This window comes from Microcaecilia unicolor, chromosome 4, assembly GCF_901765095.1.
Source record: "Microcaecilia unicolor chromosome 4, aMicUni1.1, whole genome shotgun sequence".
Taxonomy (NCBI): domain Eukaryota; kingdom Metazoa; phylum Chordata; class Amphibia; order Gymnophiona; family Siphonopidae; genus Microcaecilia; species Microcaecilia unicolor.
In genome coordinates this window covers 178382616-178403015 of record NC_044034.1, presented here as the reverse complement: position 1 = coordinate 178403015, position 20400 = coordinate 178382616, and the positions used below count along the sequence as shown (strand labels likewise).

Genomic DNA, 20400 nt, shown 5'->3' with positions numbered 1-20400 from the left:
TAACGTAAATGCCACTAACTAGTAAGAGCAGGAATGCCGACTCTCTGCCCCTGCCCCCTAAAACAAATTTCAAAAAAGTATTTACCACGTGGTTAGAATGCACACATACAAAAACTAACATGTGACGCTTTAGCATGTCCCACGTTAGGCCATTTTTGCTGCGTTAGGTGCACATTCCACCTTATAATCGAAAGAGAAAAATGTATGAGCAGGAATTCTGGCCCCAGTATTGTACTGCATAATTTTCAGTTCATACCTTAGCATGGTTCAACTCAGGATTTGGATGGATTGTGTGGTGGAAAATATCCAGCTGTTCTCGGAGAACACCACTTATCGGTATACAACTCTATTTTCTCTGTGGATAGCCTGTATATTTCAGCCACACAAGTGGTGACTCCCACGCTAAAGGTAGCTCTTAGTAAAGCTGTTGGCAATATGTAAGAAAATGATTTAAAAGGACAAAACAGGGTTAACTAGTGTTTTGGCACGTGTGTATTGCTGGAGGGGGAGGCCTCGGGAGGACTCCTGTTGCATGCAGGCAGGTGCTTTGAACGGAGTTGGACTTCCTCATCATCGGCTGAAAAAACATGGACATAAAAAGCTAAGTAGAAAAGCTTTAAGAGTTCAATGTATAACATCTGGAGGTTTTTTCAGCCAATGATGAGGAGGTCCGGCTCGGTTTGGAGCATTTGTTTGCGTGTGGCAGGGGTTTTCTCGAGGCTTTTTCCTCCAGCGGTACACACATGTGCCAAAAACATTAGTTAACCCTGTTTTGTCCTTTAAATCATTCGAATTTGTACAGTGGTTGAACCCCGAGTTTACTGTTGAATATGTAAGAAAAAAGCATAAGCGTGACCTGAAAATATTTCCGGTATGGTGAGTTGAAGCGTTCACATAGAAGAGTTCAGAACCACCTTCCCAACAGAGTCCGAAAAGCTTGGATGGTCCGAATTGTAATGATTTGAATCTTTTGCATCTTTCTGGATATCAGGGAAATGATGGGAATGGATATAGGAATGTTTAATTCCACAGGATGGGAAATGTGAATGAAAGTAGCCTGGTTGGGGCTTGGATCTAGGAGCAAAAGCAGGTACACTTTGCACCCCTAATGTCTATCAATGGTAACAACTGTTCTTTTGGGATAAATGATGAGATAGCGGGGCTGGTGGTTGGGAGGCGGGGCTAGTGTTGGGCAGACTTTATATGGTCTGTGCCCTGAAAAAGACAGATGCAAATCAAGGTAAGGTACACACAAAAAGTAGCACATATGAGTTATCTTGTTGGGCAGACTGGATGGACCGTGCAGGTCTTTTTCTGCTGTCATCTACTACGTTACTATGTTACTATGAAAGAGAAAAATGCCCATATTCTGACCTAAATCGGGAGATGGACGTCTTTCTCTCGCGGGCGCCCAAATCGGTAAAATTGAAAGCCAATTTTGGGCGTCTTCAACTGCACTCCGTCGCAGGAATGAATAAAGTTGGCGGGGGCATGTCGGAGGCATGGCGAAGGCGGGACTGGGGCGTGGTTATCGACCGAGGAAAGATGGGCGTCTTTAGCTGATAATCGAAAAAAAGGCGTTTTTACCGCGATTTTGGGTCACTTTTTTGGACCCTTTTTTTCATGAACAAGTCCCAAAAAAGTGCCCCAACTGACCAGATGACCACTGGAGGGAATCGGGGATCACCTGCCTTGACTCCCCCAGTGGTCACTAACCCCCTCCCACCAAAAAGAAACCCCACTTTACAAACTTTTTTTCCCAGCCTGTATGCCAGCCTCAAATTCCGTACTCACCTCCATGACAGCAGAATGTGTTCTATCCTCTGACAGCCTTTCCCTGGTTCTGATGTGGGTCTCGGGTGACATCTTTTCTGTTAAGGGCACTACAAAGTCACATCAGCAATGCATTGTGGTGGGTATTGGGCTCCGTGATTCCACTAGCTTGTGTTAAATGCTCACGATGTTGGTAGTTGGTAGGCTCTACTCCCATGGTGCTTTTCCCTCTGCTTACTGGGTCAGAGTGTGCCCTGTTTTGTTTCCAGTAGTCCATGAGGTAGTGGCCATTTTTGTAAGCCAGTTTTAGATCCTGTTCATGTGTTAGCCACGTTATAGTACTTAGTTCTTACCTTGAATGTTGCTGAAAGAGGGCATTGTACACCATTCTGCCAGCTCGGACCTACTGCTAATCTCAGTACCAGCAAGACTCGTTGCCAGTGGGGCACAACCTCTGATCTGCAGTTAACTGTGAGTAAAGGTGCTTATTCAAATAAAGGACATTTTCAGCGAGATTAGTCTTCAGGTGTCAACTGCTGTGCCAAGGTTATACAGCAGCAATAAGTCCTGTCCCTGGAGCACTTTTAGTAGGTACTGCAGTGCACTTCAGGCAGGCAGACCCAGACCCATCCCCCCCCCACCTGTACCACTTGTGGTGGTAAATGGGAGGCCTCTGAAACCCACTGTACCCACATGTAGTTGCCCCCTTCACCCCTAAGAGCTATGGCAGTGCTGTACATTTGTCCCTCCCACGACTAAATGGCTTGGATTAGGACGTTTTTGAGCTGGACGTTTTTATTTTCCATTATCGCAAAAAAAAAAAAAAAAAAAACGCCCAGCTCAGAAAGGACCAAATCCATAGCATTTGGTCCGTCCAAAACGTATTTTCGAAACAAAAGATGGACGCCCATTTTTTTTTCGAAAATACGGTCTGTCCCGCTTCTTCACATACCCATTTTCGGACATAGATGCCCATGGAGATGGGCGTTCTCGTTCGATTATGCCCCTCCATGGCACCTAACACAGCTTAGTAAAAGGAACCCCTAGTGTCTAATCTCCAAAGCAAACATGATGTGGTTTAGTGTCATCCTGGAAGCTGCTGATGAGGCAATGATGAGAAATCCTACCCTTCCTGCATGATTTCAGCTTCCTTATCTTTCCTCCAGACCACGACCCCCTACCTGCCCTTTTCTTCTAGAGGGCAAACTACAAATGGGCCGTGACTCGGGTAGATTAGGAGGTTTTAGCCACGCTTTACACACTCAATCTTGCTCAATGATTTATCTGTCTTACCTTTCTTAGGAACAGCTAAACACTGGAGAAATTCAAGAAGCATCCACCTTTGTGACCTTGCTCCTCAGATCTGCTAAAAAGCAATTCCCAGCTCTTCTCAGCAGCAGCAAGGCAGCCTTTCTGGTTGCTTCGATGTGCTCCTGCTGATGTGTGGGTTCATAATACAATCCCTGCCTATATCTTCCTATAATTGCCTTACATATGCTAGATAAGAACACAAAATTAAACTGGAGTGAAACTTTTAGTGGTCGCGTCCATGTTGCCACTGGCCGTGAGGGCCGGGATTGAGCAACGTGAAAGGCACAAATTTTTCCAGTGATTTTACTTACAAATGCAGTCCCTCTGGTTCTTGGCCAACTCAAATCCAGGCCTGCAGTCGCATGCCACGCTTCCTTTAGGGGCTTCTCTGCAGATGTGGCCACAGCCATGATCTTTGTTCATGCAGCTGAGTCCTTCTACAAAAAAAAAAAAAAAAAAAGATATATCCAGTATGGTATACAGACTTTTAAACATCTTCCAAAAGTGATTTGAGGAATAGTAACACCTTTGGAAGGTTATTTTATAAGAGGGCACCTAGTTTAAAAGAGTAAAGTATGTGCTATTTTACGAAGACCAAGGAAGGGAAATTCTATAATTTAGGGAGCTGGAAATCCTAAAATCTAGGGGGCCAATATTCAGACCACGGGAGGTAGCCTGGCTAATTCCTACGGTTGACGGTGAGGCTTGATATTCAATGCTGGACCATTTCCAGTGAACGTCATTGAATATCCGTTTTTATTTTTTGCCGGTTTAAAATAACCAGCCAAAACAATATTCAGCATTGGTTGGTTAAGTTTATAGCAGCCAAAGATAGGCCTGCTATTTGGGTAGCCCGATTTGGCAGTCAAACAGTCGGTGATATGCTGAATATTTGCAGCTAGCTGGCCATAGCATGCAATATAGCCGGTTAACCACTATCCACCGGATTCTATATAGTGCGCCTAGAGATACGCACCAAGATCCAAGTGTATTCTGTAACAAAGCGTGTAACGTAATTAGCTTAACAAGCCAATCGGCGTTGTTAACAGCACTGAACAAGCAATAATGAGTACTAATTGACAATAATTAGAATTTATGCGCACAACTCCCTTAGCGTATTCTGTAATGCACTGCACCTAAATTTTAATGCACACAGGCCAAAAAGGGGCATGGTTATGGGTGGGGAAATGAGTGTTTCATGGGAATTTCAAAATTTACACACGTTGTTATAGAATTTGGCCCTCTGCGCCTAAATCTACGTGCCAGGATTGACACTACATTTTCATTGGTGTAAATGGAGATGCGTAGTTTTAGGTGCTAGGATACTAACTAAGCATATTCTATATACTGTGCCTAAATCTAGGCACTGTTTATAGAATAAGTTTAGGCAGAAATGTTTTCTGTGTGGAGTTTCTAGGCGCCATATACAGAATCTGGCCCTATGCGCTGGTCACAAATATTCAGTGGGAGACAGCCAACTATCTCCCACTGAATATTCGTGGATAGCCGGTTAAGTGCTATTTAAGTGGCCAGGAGCCATTCCTGGTCAGTTAAACAGTGCTGAATATTGGGGGAGGTTGGTGTCTGCATTTATGCACCCTTTGCATAATACCTAAGTGTCTAGAATACTAGCATCTATATGAAAGCTGTTTAAGAAAATTTTGTTATGCTAAGGATTCTTTTTTATGATTACATATATGTGGTCAATTTTAAAGTTATTCTGTACTTCTCTGGGGATTGCAGAAAACAACAAGGCAGAATATCCGCAAACTCCAACTTGGAAATAAAAAGAGCAGATCAATGATAAGTACACACAAACTTTATTCGTTGAGTAACAAACAGTGCACTGCCCGACATAAGCCATGTTTCGCCCAAAAGGGCTGCATCAGGGGCTACAAATTAACAATAAATAAACCAAGTATAACTAGGTGATAAATATCACATGCAAACAGGAACATAAAAAAATAAATGCTACAAGTATAGTAATCAAATGATATGCAATACATACCTCTCTCTTAAGAATAATACAAGGCAGTGCACCAAAGAGTATGAAAAGGGAACATAACTATGCAAATGAAAATGAAAATGCAGTAATAAAACCATGTACCAAACATGATTAAAAATGATGATAACAATCAAATAAATTCAAACACTTAAAATGCTACATATAAATCAATACAGAAATATATAATATAATAGATATCTCAGGCATATCTTAAAACAACTTCATCAAAGGAATGTGAATAGGACACATACCTATACTGTGGGCTTGACTGGCAAAAAGAAAACCAACAAAATGGTGCATAGGCTTTTCCTCAGCACAAAGTGCTAAAAAAATGGATACATAAAAAAGTGAGGGACATAAACAGTGATAAAATGATAAAAATGAAGATAAAAAAATAAAAAATGAACAGATAACTTACTCAGAAGACGAGTGTCAACGGCACCAGTGTGAAAAAATCAGCATAAACACTATTCTAATGACAATAGTCCTAAAAGGCAATACAATTAAGCACCAAAAATAACACTAAACATTGCAAATAAATGGCTATCTGTGCACAAAGTATTTTAAGAAAGGTAAACTAACCGTCTCCTGAAGCGACAACAGCATACAAGTGCACATCTCAATACCGCTGGAAAAAAACAGCTGATGCATGCAGCTTGATTAATATATGCACATGCAAGGTCGAAGTTCAACTAGAAGAATGGCGCCAGAATTACTAAAATTACAGAAAAGTGTAAAGCACCGAAATATATCTGATACAAACTTAGCTATGACACAAATGATGGATATAAATATTAATGCAATAGTGCAGCCGATCCAGAATGTATACTGAAACCAGATCTGCAACCGGTAAACATGCATACATAATGAATCGTGAGTATAAATGTAATTTACAGATCTGCCAAAAAACATATAGAATGCCACTCAAAAAAAAAAGTGTATTTATTTATTTATTTGTTTGTTTGTTTGTTACATTTGTATCCCACATTTTCCCACGTATTTGTAGGCTCAATGTGGCTTACCTAGTACCAGAGAGGCGTTTGGAGACTCCGGTGTAAACAAATACAAAGTGGTGTTGTGGTAAGATAAAGTTCATGTGGCACGGCCACATTAGGGAATCGTACAACGGAGGAGTTGTGTTATGTCCATTACGTACTTTAGTTTTGTTGTGTTGTAGAGATCAGGCATTTATGTTGGATTGGTAGGGTATGCCTTTTTAAACAGGTTAGTGTTTAGTTTTTTCTGGAAGTTTAGGTGGTTTTCAAGGCTTTTGGTAATGCGTTCCACAGTTGTGTGCTTATGTAGGAGAGACTGGATGCGTAAGTTGATTTGTATTTGAGTCCTTTGCAGCTTGGGTAGTGCAGATTTAGGTATGTTCGTGTTGATTCGGATGTGTTTCTAGTTGGTAGGTCGATTAAGTCTGTCATGTATCCCGGGGCTTCACCATAGATAATTTTGTGAACCAGAGTGCAGATTTTTAAAGCAATGCGTTCTTTGATTGGGAGCCAGTGTAGTTTTTCGCGAAGGGGTTTTGCACTTTCAAATTGCGTTTTTCCGAAGATAAACCTAGCTGCCGTGTTTTGAGCTGTCTGAAGTTTCTTTAATGTTTGTTCTTTGCATCCCACATAAATTCCATTGCAGTAGTCTACATGGCTTAGTACCATTGATTGTATCAGGTTGCGAAATATTTCCCTCGGGAAGAATTGTTTCACGCGTTTGAGTTTCCACATTGAGTGGAACATTTTCTTTGTTGTGGATGTCTCTTGGCTCTCTAGTGTTAGGTTGCGGTCCAATATAACGCCGAGGAGTTTCAGGCTGTCTGAGATAGGGAGGGTGTAATCTGGGGTGTTGATGATTGTGGGGTTGTCCGCGTTGTGTTGGGATGAGAGGATAAGACAGTGTGTTTTTTCTTTGTTGAGTTTTAATTGGAATGCATTTGCCCAAGAGTCCATGATGTTCAAGCTGATCTTGATTTCGTTGGTGATTTCTGTCAGTTTAGATTTGTAAGGAATGTATATTGTGACACCGTCTGCATAGATGAAGGGGTTAAGGCCTTGGTTGGATAAGGACTTGGCTAGTGGGGTCATCATTAGGTTGAAGAGGATCAGTGATAGCAGTGATCCTTGTGGTACTCCACAGTCTGCTTTCCATGGTGATGATATGTTTGAGTTTGATTTTACTTGATATGTTCTTGTGGTTAGGAAACCCTTGATCCAGCTAAGTATGTTTCCACCAATCCCGAACTTATCTAGTAATCTTATTAATATATTGTGGTTTACCATGTCAAATGCACTAGACATGTCGAATTGGAGGAGGAGGATGTTTTTGCCTATTGCTATTTCCAGCTTGAATTTGGCTAAGAGAGTGAGTAGTACTGTTTCTGTGCTGTGGAGGGGGCAAAAACCTGACTGTGATTCGTGTAATATTGAGAATTCGTTTATATAATCTGTAAATTGTTTGGCTACCATGCTTTCCATCAATTTGACTGACAACAGGATGGATGCTACTGGACGGTAGTTGGTGATTTCATTTGTTTTTTTTTCTTGGTGTCTTTTGGTATCGGGGTGAGTAGGATATTGCCATTTTCCTTAGGGAAGAGACCTTGCTGTAGCATGTAATTTAGGTGGGATGTGAGGTCTACTATGAAGCTGTCAGGGGCAGATTTCATTAGGTAGTTGGGGCAGGTATCTAGTTTACAGTGAGTGATGGAAGAAAAGAAAAAAGAAAACTTCGAAGATAGGAGCTATGGGTGACATCAGATAGACGTCACCCCTTAATTATATATAGTGAAGGTCACAATCCCAAGTATTGTAAAGAGAATACCTATAAATGCAACAAGAATGCACTTAATAATCTTACAAGAAAAGGTGAATCGGTCAAAGATCACTAATGTGGTAAAAGCTAAGTCCAAAAATAAAAACTAGAAATATGTGTAGCAAGGCAAAAAAAAAAAAAAAGAAAGAAGACAAACTATTGGTGATGTCAAATAGTAATGGTCACGATCCCAAGTATTGTAGAAAGAATACATATTAGCGTAGCAAAAATGCACTTAGTAATCTTACAAGAGAGGTAAAGCAATCAAAAAGTACACTTATGTTGTGGTAGCTAAGTAAAAGGAAAGCAAAATAGCTACCAATATAACCAGGGCTTTTTTGAGGGGGTACTTGGGGGTACTGAGTACTGGCACCTTTTTCATTGTCTGCTAAAATTGACTCATGGTCCCCAAGTTATAATGAAAGAGTTCAGGCTCTACACACCAATTCTGCCTTTTCATAGATTCTGTGACTGGTTGCAGGGGGCCTGGCTATTGTGGGGTGGGTCCCTCAGTGATCACCCCACCCCTGAAGGGTGGCCTGTCATTTGAGTACCGGCACCATTTTTTTGCTAGAAAACACACACTGAATAACTCTCATAATGTGTAATGGTAGTGCACATGGCAATCCATAAAAAGAAAGAGGAAACAGTAAGAAAAAATCCACTAAAACAAGCCATATGTATAGAAAATAAAAAGTTAAAAAGAAAATAATAAAAAAATAAATAATAAATAGCCAAATAAAATGTTGAACTTCAACCATGCGTGTGCATATATTAATCAAGCTCCTGATGCAGCCCTTTTGGGAGAAACATGGCCTGTGTTGGGAAATATACTGTTTGTTACTCAACGAATAAAGTTTATGTGTACCTATCATTGATCTGCTCTTTTTATTTCCACTTCTCTGGGGATTATAAGAATATTTGTATTGTGTTGTATGTGTACACATAACCATGAAAGGGCCAGCAAGGTGCCTAAGCGTTATTAGATAGTATGTATTTGCAAGGAGGGTATTCATATGGGTGGGACTCCAACTTATGCGCATAACTTACAGAATACTATAAGTTATGTGCATCTCTACCATATTAAGGACTATATTCTATATATAGTCTTTAACATGGTAGACTAGATATAACTATATAGAGACTATATATAAATGATGCCCAAATTTGGACACCAAAAATATGAGTGCTAAGCACTATTCTATAAAGAGCACTCAAAGTCATGCGCCGTTAAAAGAAATGCTCAGCGCTGGGATCTGCACCCAATTTTAGGTGCAAGGATTTACATTAATTGAAACCTGTGTAAATCCTCACACCTAAATGAGGCACGGAACTGCCTTATTCTATAACACTGCACGCAAATTCTAGGAACACCCCTGACCTGCCCATGCCTCTCCCATGGCCACACCCCCTTTTTGGATTAAAAAGCATATAAAATTTATGCAAGCATCTTTATAGAATGCCATCTACAAGGATATGTGCTTAAATTGATTATTAGCACCCAATTATAAGCGCTAATTGGTTCATTAATTAAAATGTGTGTGCAAATTGGGTGCGTGCCCAAATCTGCATGCACAATTTTGTGCGCCAGATATAGAATCTGGGGACTAAAGTTTATTTTGGTCAGTCATCATTTCTGGGGATGAATGGTAAAGATGTAGAAATTCCAAATGGGAATTAAAAAGGATTCATGTAATGTGCAAACATTGCAATTCAGAAAGAGACAGAATGAATCAGTCCTGGTTCGGTCCATTGCAAATCTTATTTTGTCTTAACTTATCCATTTCTAGTCCTCCTTTCCCCAAAATAGTCCAAAGTGGATTACATAAAAGAAGCCAGATAAACATTGGGAATAATCACATTAAAACATAAAGGGTCCTTTTACCAAGCCGCACTAAAAAGTGGCTGGTGCAGGTGTTTTCTGCATGCTGTGACCACTAATGCGGCAGTAAAATGGCCATAGTGTCATACCTTTTTGTAATGGCCAAATGTTAATTTACCTATTACATGCTAATTTCCCCCTATTTAGGGGTGGAAACAGCTCCCGCTCTAATCGGGTAGCACACGGTAATATGCCCATGCTACCTGATTATCACAGATGCAGCTAATCTCTGCCCATGGGCACACCTTCCACGCTGAAAAATAAAAAAATATTTTCCAGTGCAGGATTAGCACATGCTGATCTGGAAACCACTTTGTCCCACAGTAGGCCTACCGCACCTTAGTAAAAGGACCCCAACGTAAACAATAAAATAGTCATTAAAATAAGATTTAATAAAAAACTTGAAATACTAAATAAAGCTGGAAAGAAAGAAAAAAATTATAAATCTTGAATCAAATAAAAAAAATCTTAAGCTGTTTATGTTAGGATGGGGACTGATTCTCAGAAGACTGTGTTCATGAGTAGCTAGCTAAAAAAGTAGACAAAGCTATGGGGTCTGATGGGGTAAATCTGAGGGTGCTCAAGGAACTCGGAGAGGTTCTGGTGGCACCTCTCTCTGACATCTTCAATGATTCCTTAGAGTCTGGAGTAGTCCCGGAGCACTGGAGAAGGATGGATGTGGTCCCTCTGCACAAGAGCAGAAGTAAGGAGGAGGTTGGAACTTACAGACATGTCAGTCTGACCTCAGTGGTGAGCAAGCTAATGAAAACGTTTCTAAAGTAGAGGATTGTGAGTCTTCTTGAATCAAATGAACTGCAAGTCCCAAGGCAGCATGGCTTCACTAGAGGCAGGTCGTGTCAGACAAACCTGATTGATTTCTTTGACTAGGTGACCACACGGCTGGACTTGGGAGATGTGCTAGATGTGGTGTACTTGAATTTTAGCAAAGCCTTTGACATGGTTCCGCACAGACTGCTGATCAATAAACTGAGTGCCCTCGGAATGGGGCCTAAAGTGACTGCCTCGGTTAAAAATTGGTTAAATGGAAGGAGACAGAGGGTAGTGGTAAATGGAGCTTGACTGAGGAAAAGGATGTTATCAGTGGTGTACCGCAGGGGTCGGTCCTCAGGCCGGCTCTTTTTAACATCTTTGTTAGTGACATTGTGGAAGGGCTGTCTGGTAAGGTTTGTCTCTCTGCGGATGCTACCAAACTCTGTAATAGGGTGGACACCCCGGAGGGTGTGGATGGCATGAGGAAGGATCTGGCGAAGCTTGAAGAATGGTCCAATGATTGGCTCCGGCATACATGTCAGACCTTATTGATTTACCACCCAGGAACGCTAAAAGATCAGCAGGCACATTCTTGGGACTTCACTTCCCTAGCTGCAAAGGTCTAAAGTACAAACTAATACATGCGTCTTGTTTCTCTTACATTGGCACACAGCTGTGGAATGCATTACCACTGGATCTGAAAAATATTCATGACCTTATCAACTTTCGAAAATCTTTAAAGACTTTCCTTTTTAACAAGATTTACCATAATAATCAATAATAGGAATTCCAACACATCACTAATTACTTGATAATCTGTATGCTTTATTGAATTGATTATATCCATTTTGTTACACTTGTTCTTTATGTAACCAATTGTTTATCTACTCTTGATTGGCGCTTGTCATGATGTATTATTGTAAGCCACATTGAGTCTGCAAATAGGTGGAAAAATGTGGGATGCAAATGCAACAAATAAATAAATAAACTAAGATGTAATGCTAAGAAATGCAGGGTCATGCACTTGGGTTACAAGAATCCAGGGGAGCAGTACAATATAGGGGGTGAACTGCTTCTGTGTACGAAAAAAGAGCGGGATTTGGGGGTGACTGTGTCATCACCTTAAGGTCTCCAAACAGGTAGAAAAAGCAACGGTCAAAGCCAGAAGGATGCTTGGCTGCATAAGGAGAGGGATGACCAGGAGGAAAAAATAATTGACAGCGCCCTTATATAAGTCTCTGGTGAGGTCCCACTTAGAGTACTGTGTACAATTCTGGAGACCACACTCACAGAAGAATATAAACAGGATGGAGTCGATCCAGAGGGCGGCTACAAAATTAGTAAGCGGTCTCAGTCAAAAAACATATAGGGACAGGCTTAGGAACCTCAACATGTATATGCTAGAGGAGAGGTGCGGGAGAAAGGGGATATGATAGAGATGTTTAAATACCTCAGTGGCTTTAATGTACAAGAGGTAAGCCTTTTTCAAATGAAAGAAAACTCAGGTATGAGGGGGCATTGGATAAGGTTAAGAGGAAACAGGCTTAGGAGGAATCTAAGAAAATACTCTTTCACGGAAAGGGTGGTGGATGCATGGAATGGCCTCCCAGTGGGGGTCATGGAGATGAGGACTGTTTCAGAATTTAAGAAAGTGTGGGACAGGGATGTGGGATCCCTTAGGAAAGGAAGAGTTAGTGGTTACTGAGGATGGGCAGACTGGATGGGCCACTTGGCCTTTATCTGCTGTCATATTTCTGTTTCTATGGGGTCCTTTTACTAACTTGTGCTGAAAAATGGCTTGTGGTAGTATAGGCGCAGGTTTTGGGAGCAAACCGATCCATTTTTCAGCGTGCCTGTAAAAAAGGGCTTTTTTAAAATTTTTGCCGAAAATGGATGTGTGGCAAAATCAAACTTGCTGCGCGTCCATTTTGGGTCTGAGACCTTACCGCCAGCCATTGGCTCAGGTAGTAAAGACTCACGTGGTAACCTAGCGATAATGACCTATGGGCATCAAATGCTACTTGGCACACTTCCGATATGCGTGTCCAAAAATATTTTTCGGACGCGCGTATCAGACGTGTCTAAAATGAAACTGCCACAAGAGACACTCAGTAGCCGTGCGGTAACTCCATTTTGGCACGTGTTGGGCCCGCGTAGACGCTTATGTGGCTTAGTAAACGGGCCCCTATGCTTCTATGAAAAAACCTATAAGAAGACTGCTGTCTAATACTTAAGGCTCTTCACTACATGCGAATCTGTTTTATGCATATTGATTGTGGTAATCCTGAAAACCTGACTGGCTAGGTGTACCTCCAGAAGAGGGCTGAGAAGCACTGACTTATAGGAAATGACACAATATAACGCATTACAGTAATCCAGATGAGAATGATTTAACAATCTGTACTTGGCCTGAGCAAAACATGTCTGCAAGAGCTGATATACAATGGACATCAGCCAGTCTGCTGACTGTGAAGGAGTGAGGAACACCTTTTTTTTCTCATCATACCATATTATTGGTAACAGATATGGAAGTCAGTCTCAGATGTCTGTAGTAAATAAATGCCATTTAACCCTTGGATCTTAGTAAGCTTACTGTAATGGGGAGTGCAGTTGTTTTGCTTTTCTTTGCTTATGCTTTCTGACATAAAGAATGTCAAAAAGAATTATGTAAAAAGGGTCACTGCCTCTCTGTCCAAAAAGTCAACAAACTTGGCTTACTAGAAGAAAACGGGACTCTCTCAGATTTATTTATTTATAAAGCTTTTATATACCATCTTCGTGCCAGATCATTCCAAACGGTTTACAAAAACACATAAAATATGATGAAGTGAGAGAATGAGATCAAAACATCAGAATACAGAAAAGCTTATGGCAAAGAAAAAAAATACCCCTTAATCCAGCAACCATCTACCCCACTCAGAGGAACAAAAGAGTTTTTAACCCTTTTCCAAATACTACCAAATTTGAAGATCCTCTCAATTCAGCTGCTAATTTATTCCAGATGTCTGGCCTGTAACACTAAAGGGGCCGGCTACCATTTATGATGGGTTATTTAGCACAGGTCATGCTATTTTAGCACAAGGTCTTATTGCATGCCTTGTGGTAAAATAATCCATCTTCATAGTAGTCCATGTTGATAACTTTCACCCCTAAATGATTTCACTCTTAAGCAGATTTTTGAACAACTCATACAGTGGAGATCTCCAAATAATTTCCTTCCATTGAACACAAAGGTCTTAAGGTATATAACTCTTTATTCACTCTTTTAAGTAAGTTGCCTTTCAATCTTTTCAAACTCAAATGACTTTGAAAACTAAAAACATCATGTCAGTATCTCTGGAGAACAAGCCCTTCCAAAAATTCTCACTGATTTACTAAGGGAAGCAGTTAGAGGCTCCAAAATGTTGATGGCCCCGCTATTCCTAAGGGACACCCCAATTCCCTGTAACATCCAGAACAGAAAACGCAGACAGAAACAGAGGTGAAAAGACATCAAAGCAATTGTCAAAGGATGATACAACAACACACACACTATAATCACCTCCTTCCCCATACAAACACAATATACATGCAAATACGAACACATTTTACTTAGAACATAGAGATTAGAATTGATATTTCCAGGTCAGGATCTGTTCAGTTCCAGCAATATTCTAATCTAATCTGATCTAATTTGATCATTTTTAACCTGTTTAATCCCTAACTAGGGAGAAGTTAAATAATAAAAAAAACAGTCAAGACAAAAAGTAATTTCAAATATATTTTTTGAAATGATATGATTTCAAAAGTTTTCTAAAGGATAGATAAGATGTTTGAAATGTTATATATAATGAAAGACTGTTCCAGACCTGCACTACTTGATAAAAGGAGGTTTCAATATATTTTTTCACAGGAGTATGTTTAAAAGAAGGAAAATTCAATAAGAATCAATCAGTGGATCTATATGTGTGCCGTTTGGTGGTAAAAGTAATCAGATTACTAAGATGTATAGGTGCAAGGCCATATAGAATCTTAAACACAAAACAAGGTAATTTGAAATCAATGTGGGCATGAACTGCAAAGAAGCCAACAATGGAGTCACATCAGAAAATTTTGTTAATCTGAATATCAATCTAGCGGCCATATTTTGCAATAATTGTAACTTCTTATTTTTTTCTGAATTTATTAATTGTAATATATCACCTTTCAGAAATGTGCATCTCTGATATCTTGTATTTGACTATTTCTATAACTATATCAGGCAATCTATATAGGTGTAGGATGTGTTTTCTTTTTGTAGGGTTTGTTTATTGGTGCTCCGAAAGGGTTTCCCCTTCTCTGCTCCCCCACACCTCCATCCCCACTATCTTAGGAGAGATGGTGTTATAGAGGGCCCATTTTAATTTTTTCACCCGGGGCCCACTCAGTCCTAGCTACACCACAGAATGGAGGTAGAATCCATGCAGATCCAGCTCATGCATATTCAATAGGGATATCCTGAAAACCTGGCTTATGGCTTACTTGTGGTACTCAAGGCCTGAATTCCTGCGCTAGGAAAATATAGCACCTACTTTTATGTGACATTTCTGTAGGCATTCCCAGTACTGGGGAATGAATAGAGCAGGCAGGGTTGGCATTTATGTGAATTTGTTATAAAATACAGACATAAGCACCGTTTCTCACCATAGCAGTCTATGTACCCAGTATACCTGAATGTAAATCACCTTGAACTACTACTGAAAAAGGTGTAAACAAAATCTAAATAAATAATGTTTAGACAATCCCCCAAATTCTATATATGGCGTCTTAAATTATGTGCGCTAATTTGGCCACACGGCCAAATTGCACGCACAATTTAACAAGCCAATCAGCACTGATAATTAGTACTTAACAACCAATTAGTGGCCTATTTGGTTTTAATTAGAATTAACGCACACAACTTTCTAGGTGTATAACGCAGTGCATGTATATTCTAATGCGCACAGTCAAAATGGGTGCATGGCCATGGGCAGGGCCGGTCTTAGGGCGAGGTGACCAAGGCGACCGCATAGGGCCCCACGCTCAAGGGGGCCCCGCGCGGCGCACCTGAGGTCGCCCCACCCGCCGCTCCCACCCCCCCCCCGACAATCGATCGCTTCCTACCTGTAAAAAAAAATTTGAGAAGCGCCAAGTAGCAGGCAGCGCCTCGCGTCTGCCCTGCTAATAAAAATCTCCTGCACGTCGTCGGGCCTTCCCGCATTGAGTCCCACCCTCCTCTGAGGTAACTTCCTATTACCTCAGAGGAGGGCGGGACTCAATGCCGCATGCGGGAAGGCCCGACGATGTGCAGGAGATTTTTACTAGCAGGGCAGACGCAAGGCGCTGCCTGCTACTCAGCGCTTCTCAAATTTTTTTTTAAAGGCAGTGGTGGGTCGGGGGTACTCAGATGGGAGAAGGGTGTGGGATGGGGGTTCTCAGATGGGGGAGGGGGTAAGGGGACTCAGATGGGAGAAGGGTGTGAGATGGGGGTTCAGATGGGGGAGGGGGTAAGGGGGACTCAGATGGGAGAAGGGTGCGGGGTGGGGGTTCTCAGATGGGGGGAGGGGGTAAGGGGGACTCAGATGGGAGAAGGTTGCGGGGTGGGGGTTCCCAGATGGGGGAGGGGCAAGGGGGACTCAGATGGGAGAAGGGTGTGGGATGGGGGTTCTCAGATGGGGGAGGGGTAAGGGGGACTCAGATAGGAGAAGGGTGTGGGATGGGGGTTCTCAGATGGGGAGGGGGTAAGGGGGACTCAGATAGGAGAAGGGTGTAGGGTGGGGGTTCTCAGATGGGGGGAGGGGGTAAGGGGGACTCAGATGGGAGAAGGTTGCGGGGTGGGGGTTCTCCTATGGGGGGAGGGGGTAAGGGGGACTCAGATGGGAGAAGGGGGTGGGGGTGGGGGTTCTCAGATGGGGAGAGGGGGTAAGGGGGACTCAGATGGGAGAAGGGTGTGGGGTGGGGGTTCTCAGATGGGAGAAGGGGGCTGGAACTGGGGTTTGAGAAGGGACCATATGGGAAATGGGGGCCATGCATGGGGCTGGTGGGAAAATGGGGCATGAGTGGGTCAGGTGGGAGAATGGTTCTGGGACTGAAAAGGGGGGCCCTAATACAAGGCATGTGGATGAAGGGGGCTGGAACTGGGGGCTGAAAAGGAGGGTAGGTGGGATAAGGGGGCTAGTACTGGGACTGGAGGCTGAAAAGGGGCAGGGGCTAAAACTGTGGGTACTGGGGGCTGAAAAGGAGATAGGGAGAAGTGGCTGGGGCTAAAGCTCGGGACTGGTGGGAGAAAAGGGCTGGGGCTGAAAAGGGGACAGGGAGAAGTGGCTGGGGGCTGAAACTCGGGACATGGGAGAAAAGGGCTGGGGCTGAAACAGGGGACTGGTGGGATAGTGGGGCTGGAACTGGGGGCTGAAAAAAAGGGGCAGAGAGAGGGGCAGATCCTGGATGGAAGGGGGAGCGAGAGGGAGGGCAGACCCAGATGGATGGGAGAGGGAGGGCAAATGGTGGATTGAAGGGGCAAAGAGAAAGAGCAGACAGTGGATGGAAAGGATAGAAAGGGCAGACAGTGAATGGAAGGGGGAGAGGGCAGACAGGGGCAGATGGTGGATGGAAGGGGCAGAGATAGAGGGCAGATGTGGATGGAAGGGGCAGGGAGAGAGAGCAGACATTGGATGGAGGGGACAGCAGAGAGGGCAGACACTGGATGGCAGAGAGAGAACGAAGACAGATGATGCTGGATGGAAGGAAGACAGTGAAAAGAAGATGAGGAAAGCAGAAACCAGAGACAACAAACTGTAAATAAAATATATTTTTTATTTTTTTGCTTTAGGATAAAATAGTATTGTAGCTGTGTTAATAAATGTTTATAATAGAACATGTAAACAAGGTAATCTTTTTATTGGACTAATTTTAATACATTTTGGCTAACTTTTGGAGAACAAAACCCCCGTCCTCAGGTCAGGATAGGATACTGTAACAGTACTATACTGTATTGACCTGAGGAAGGATGTTTTGGCCTCTGAAAGCTAAATGTAGTAGTCCAATAAAATGGTATTATTTTATTTTCTATATTTATTTTATTTCTATTTGCTAATTTTTAAAGTGGTGATTGCTATTTGTTAGTTTTTTTCAAATTTACATCTGCTGTCTATATATTTTGCACAGTACTAAGGGACATTTTCTGTTTCTGTGGTGTTGCATTGTATGCAGAGTCTGGCATCTTGGGGGGTTCAGTTTAATTTTTGTCTAAATAGAAAGTTTAAATATTACTTCTTATTCTATAGTGGATTAGGGTGTATCGTGAAAAAGACATGGTTTTCAGTTGGCATTGACTGTGCAGGATCGACAAGCCCTGGAGCTGGGGGCCTTGGAGCTCGGAGGGAGGGGTGGCCGGCCCTGGAGCTAGGGTGGGGGCGGAGTTAGGGTGGGGCCCCATCAAATTGGTCTGCATAGGACCTCGCACTTGCTAAGACCGGCCCTGGCCATGGGTGGGTTGTGGGCGTTTCAAAGAACTATGCGCACTATTATATTGTGGCGGAGTGGCCTAGTGGTTAGGGTGGTGGACTTTGGTCCTGAGGAACTGAGTTCAATTCCCACTTCAGGCACAGGCAGCTCTTTGTGACTCTGGGCAAGTCACTTAACCCTCCATTGGCCCATGTAAGCCACATTGAGCCTGCCATGAGTGGGAAAGCATGGGGTACAAATGTAACTAAATAAATATACCCAATCTGCACCTAACTCAGGCAGAGGTATTTAGGCCTGGTTTTAGGTGGCCTAAATGGGTATGCCTAAAATTTTAGTCACAAGAACGGCACATAAACTACATCTAACTTTAGGCATAGTTTATACAATGTCACGGTCCCAGGCTTTAAACAAACAGTCACAAAATCTAGAACAACATGAGCCCTTGGCCTACTGTCATCGAGCGGCAGCAGGAGGCAAAACCCCCCAAGCAGGATTGGACAGGATTCAGGATGCACTTGGCTTGGCTGGAATCGGATTCAGGAACGGACTTGACTTGGCTGGAACCAAATGCTGGAACGGACTTGGCTTGGCTGGAACAGGATTCAAGATACTGGAACGAGCTTGGCAGGAACAGGATTCAGGATACTCAAGCAGGATTCAGGATTTTCAAACAACCTTGGCTGGAACCAGATTCAGGATACTGGAACAGGATTCAAGGTACTCAAAGAACCTTGGCAGGAACAGTATTCAGGATACTCAAGCAGGATTCAAGATTTTCAAACAAGCAGGGGCGTAGCCAGACAACAGATTTTGGGTGGGCCTCGGCAAGAATTGGGTGGGCACCAAGTGTTCTCACCCCTCCAAAAAAAAAATCTCAACTGGTGGGAAAATGCTTCTTTCCACCTTGGCAGCAGTAATGCACTGAAAACTGAGTATGCGCAGGTGCCGGTATCGTGGAGAGTAGCGTTTTTGTTACCATCAGGGGGAAATCTTCAGCTGGCGGAGCTTGGGATTCCCACCAGTTACCACTAAACATGTGCTACTGTTGGGTGGGCCTGAGCCATAAATGGGTGGGCCCTGGCCCACCCAAGCCCACCTGTGGCTACGCCACTGGCTTGGTAAGAACAGGATTAAGGATACTGGAACCGGATTCAGGATACTCAAACAAGCTTGGCAGGAACAGAAGCTGAAAGCAAACAGGGCAGAGACAAGCAGGAAGGAGACTGGAGCTGAAGTCAAACAGGGCAGACACAAGCAGGATACAAAGCTGACCCACACAGACAATCAACAGAACTAAGGCTGAAGCTAAGGTAGAGGGGACTAGAACAAGCAAGGCAGACTAGGCAGAACACAATGCTGACCCACGGAGACAAACAACAGAACTATGGCTGAAGGCTGAATCTAGCACACAAACAGACCGAAAAGAACAGAAGCAGAAGTGCACACAGGCACCCTAAACAAGGAATCAAGACAGAAGTGCCCACAGGCACACAGGCTAAGAACAAGGCAACAAGAAATCAAGGCAGAAGTGCCCACAGGCCCACAGACTAGAACAAGGCAGAAGTGCTACACTGCACACGGACTAACCTGAAGACCTTTGGCATTGCAAAGGCCCTGAATGAAAGTACACCACTTCCTTATAAACAGGACGGAGGCAGGAAATACACACTGAACCCCAAAGTGAGGCTTGAAAGGAAGTGGAAACCCTACAGGACAGAGGCAGGAAATACACATAACCCAAAGTGAGGCTTGAAACACACAGGAAAGAAACAACCATGCAGACAGTAGCCAGCTCAGCAGCTGACCATCAGAAATAAGGTGAGTCAGAGAGAGATTTCGACCACAGTCGTGACATAGAATCATGCTAACCGTGTGGTTTTATAGCGCAATTTTTAAGGTGCCATATATAGAATTCTCCCCATTGTGCTCTAGAATTTAGAAAAATCAGCTTACCTTGACTGACTACCAGTACTCTGCTCTTTTATGAAAATTGAACCTTAAACATGTTTTTTTAATTATTTTATTTATTTATTTATTTATTCATTTCAATTAAATATCAAGCAAAGCTTGTACAGAAAAGAAAGTTATTATAATATATGTACATAGGAAAACAAATTTAAGGCGAAAAGAAAAATTAGTAATACTGTATCTTACTCAAGTCCACAATTGCGAATTCAAGATTACCAAGTGGATACTATTATATGAGATATTAGAGGAAATAATAAACCTGATCAGACTAGTACTAACAAGGGTTTACATTATTAAGGATATATTAATCAAAAGATTAACATTGATGTTTATTGATCTACCGCTTCAGTTCTCCTAGAAACTAAAAATTCAGTAAGTTGCAATGGCTCATAAAACACATATTTCATAGATTGGT

The 20400-nt window shown here is 42.4% G+C and overlaps 1 protein-coding gene across 1 annotated transcript in view; it reads right to left on the bottom strand.

Annotated features, from left to right (window-relative positions):
• Positions 1-20400, bottom strand: part of SCUBE2 (signal peptide, CUB domain and EGF like domain containing 2) — a 283319-nt gene that overhangs the window by 173902 nt on the left and 89017 nt on the right. The window contains exon 5 of the mRNA XM_030201013.1: positions 3396-3521. Within this exon, the coding sequence (XP_030056873.1) occupies positions 3396-3521 (126 nt within the window). The remainder of the gene's footprint in view (positions 1-3395; positions 3522-20400) is intronic.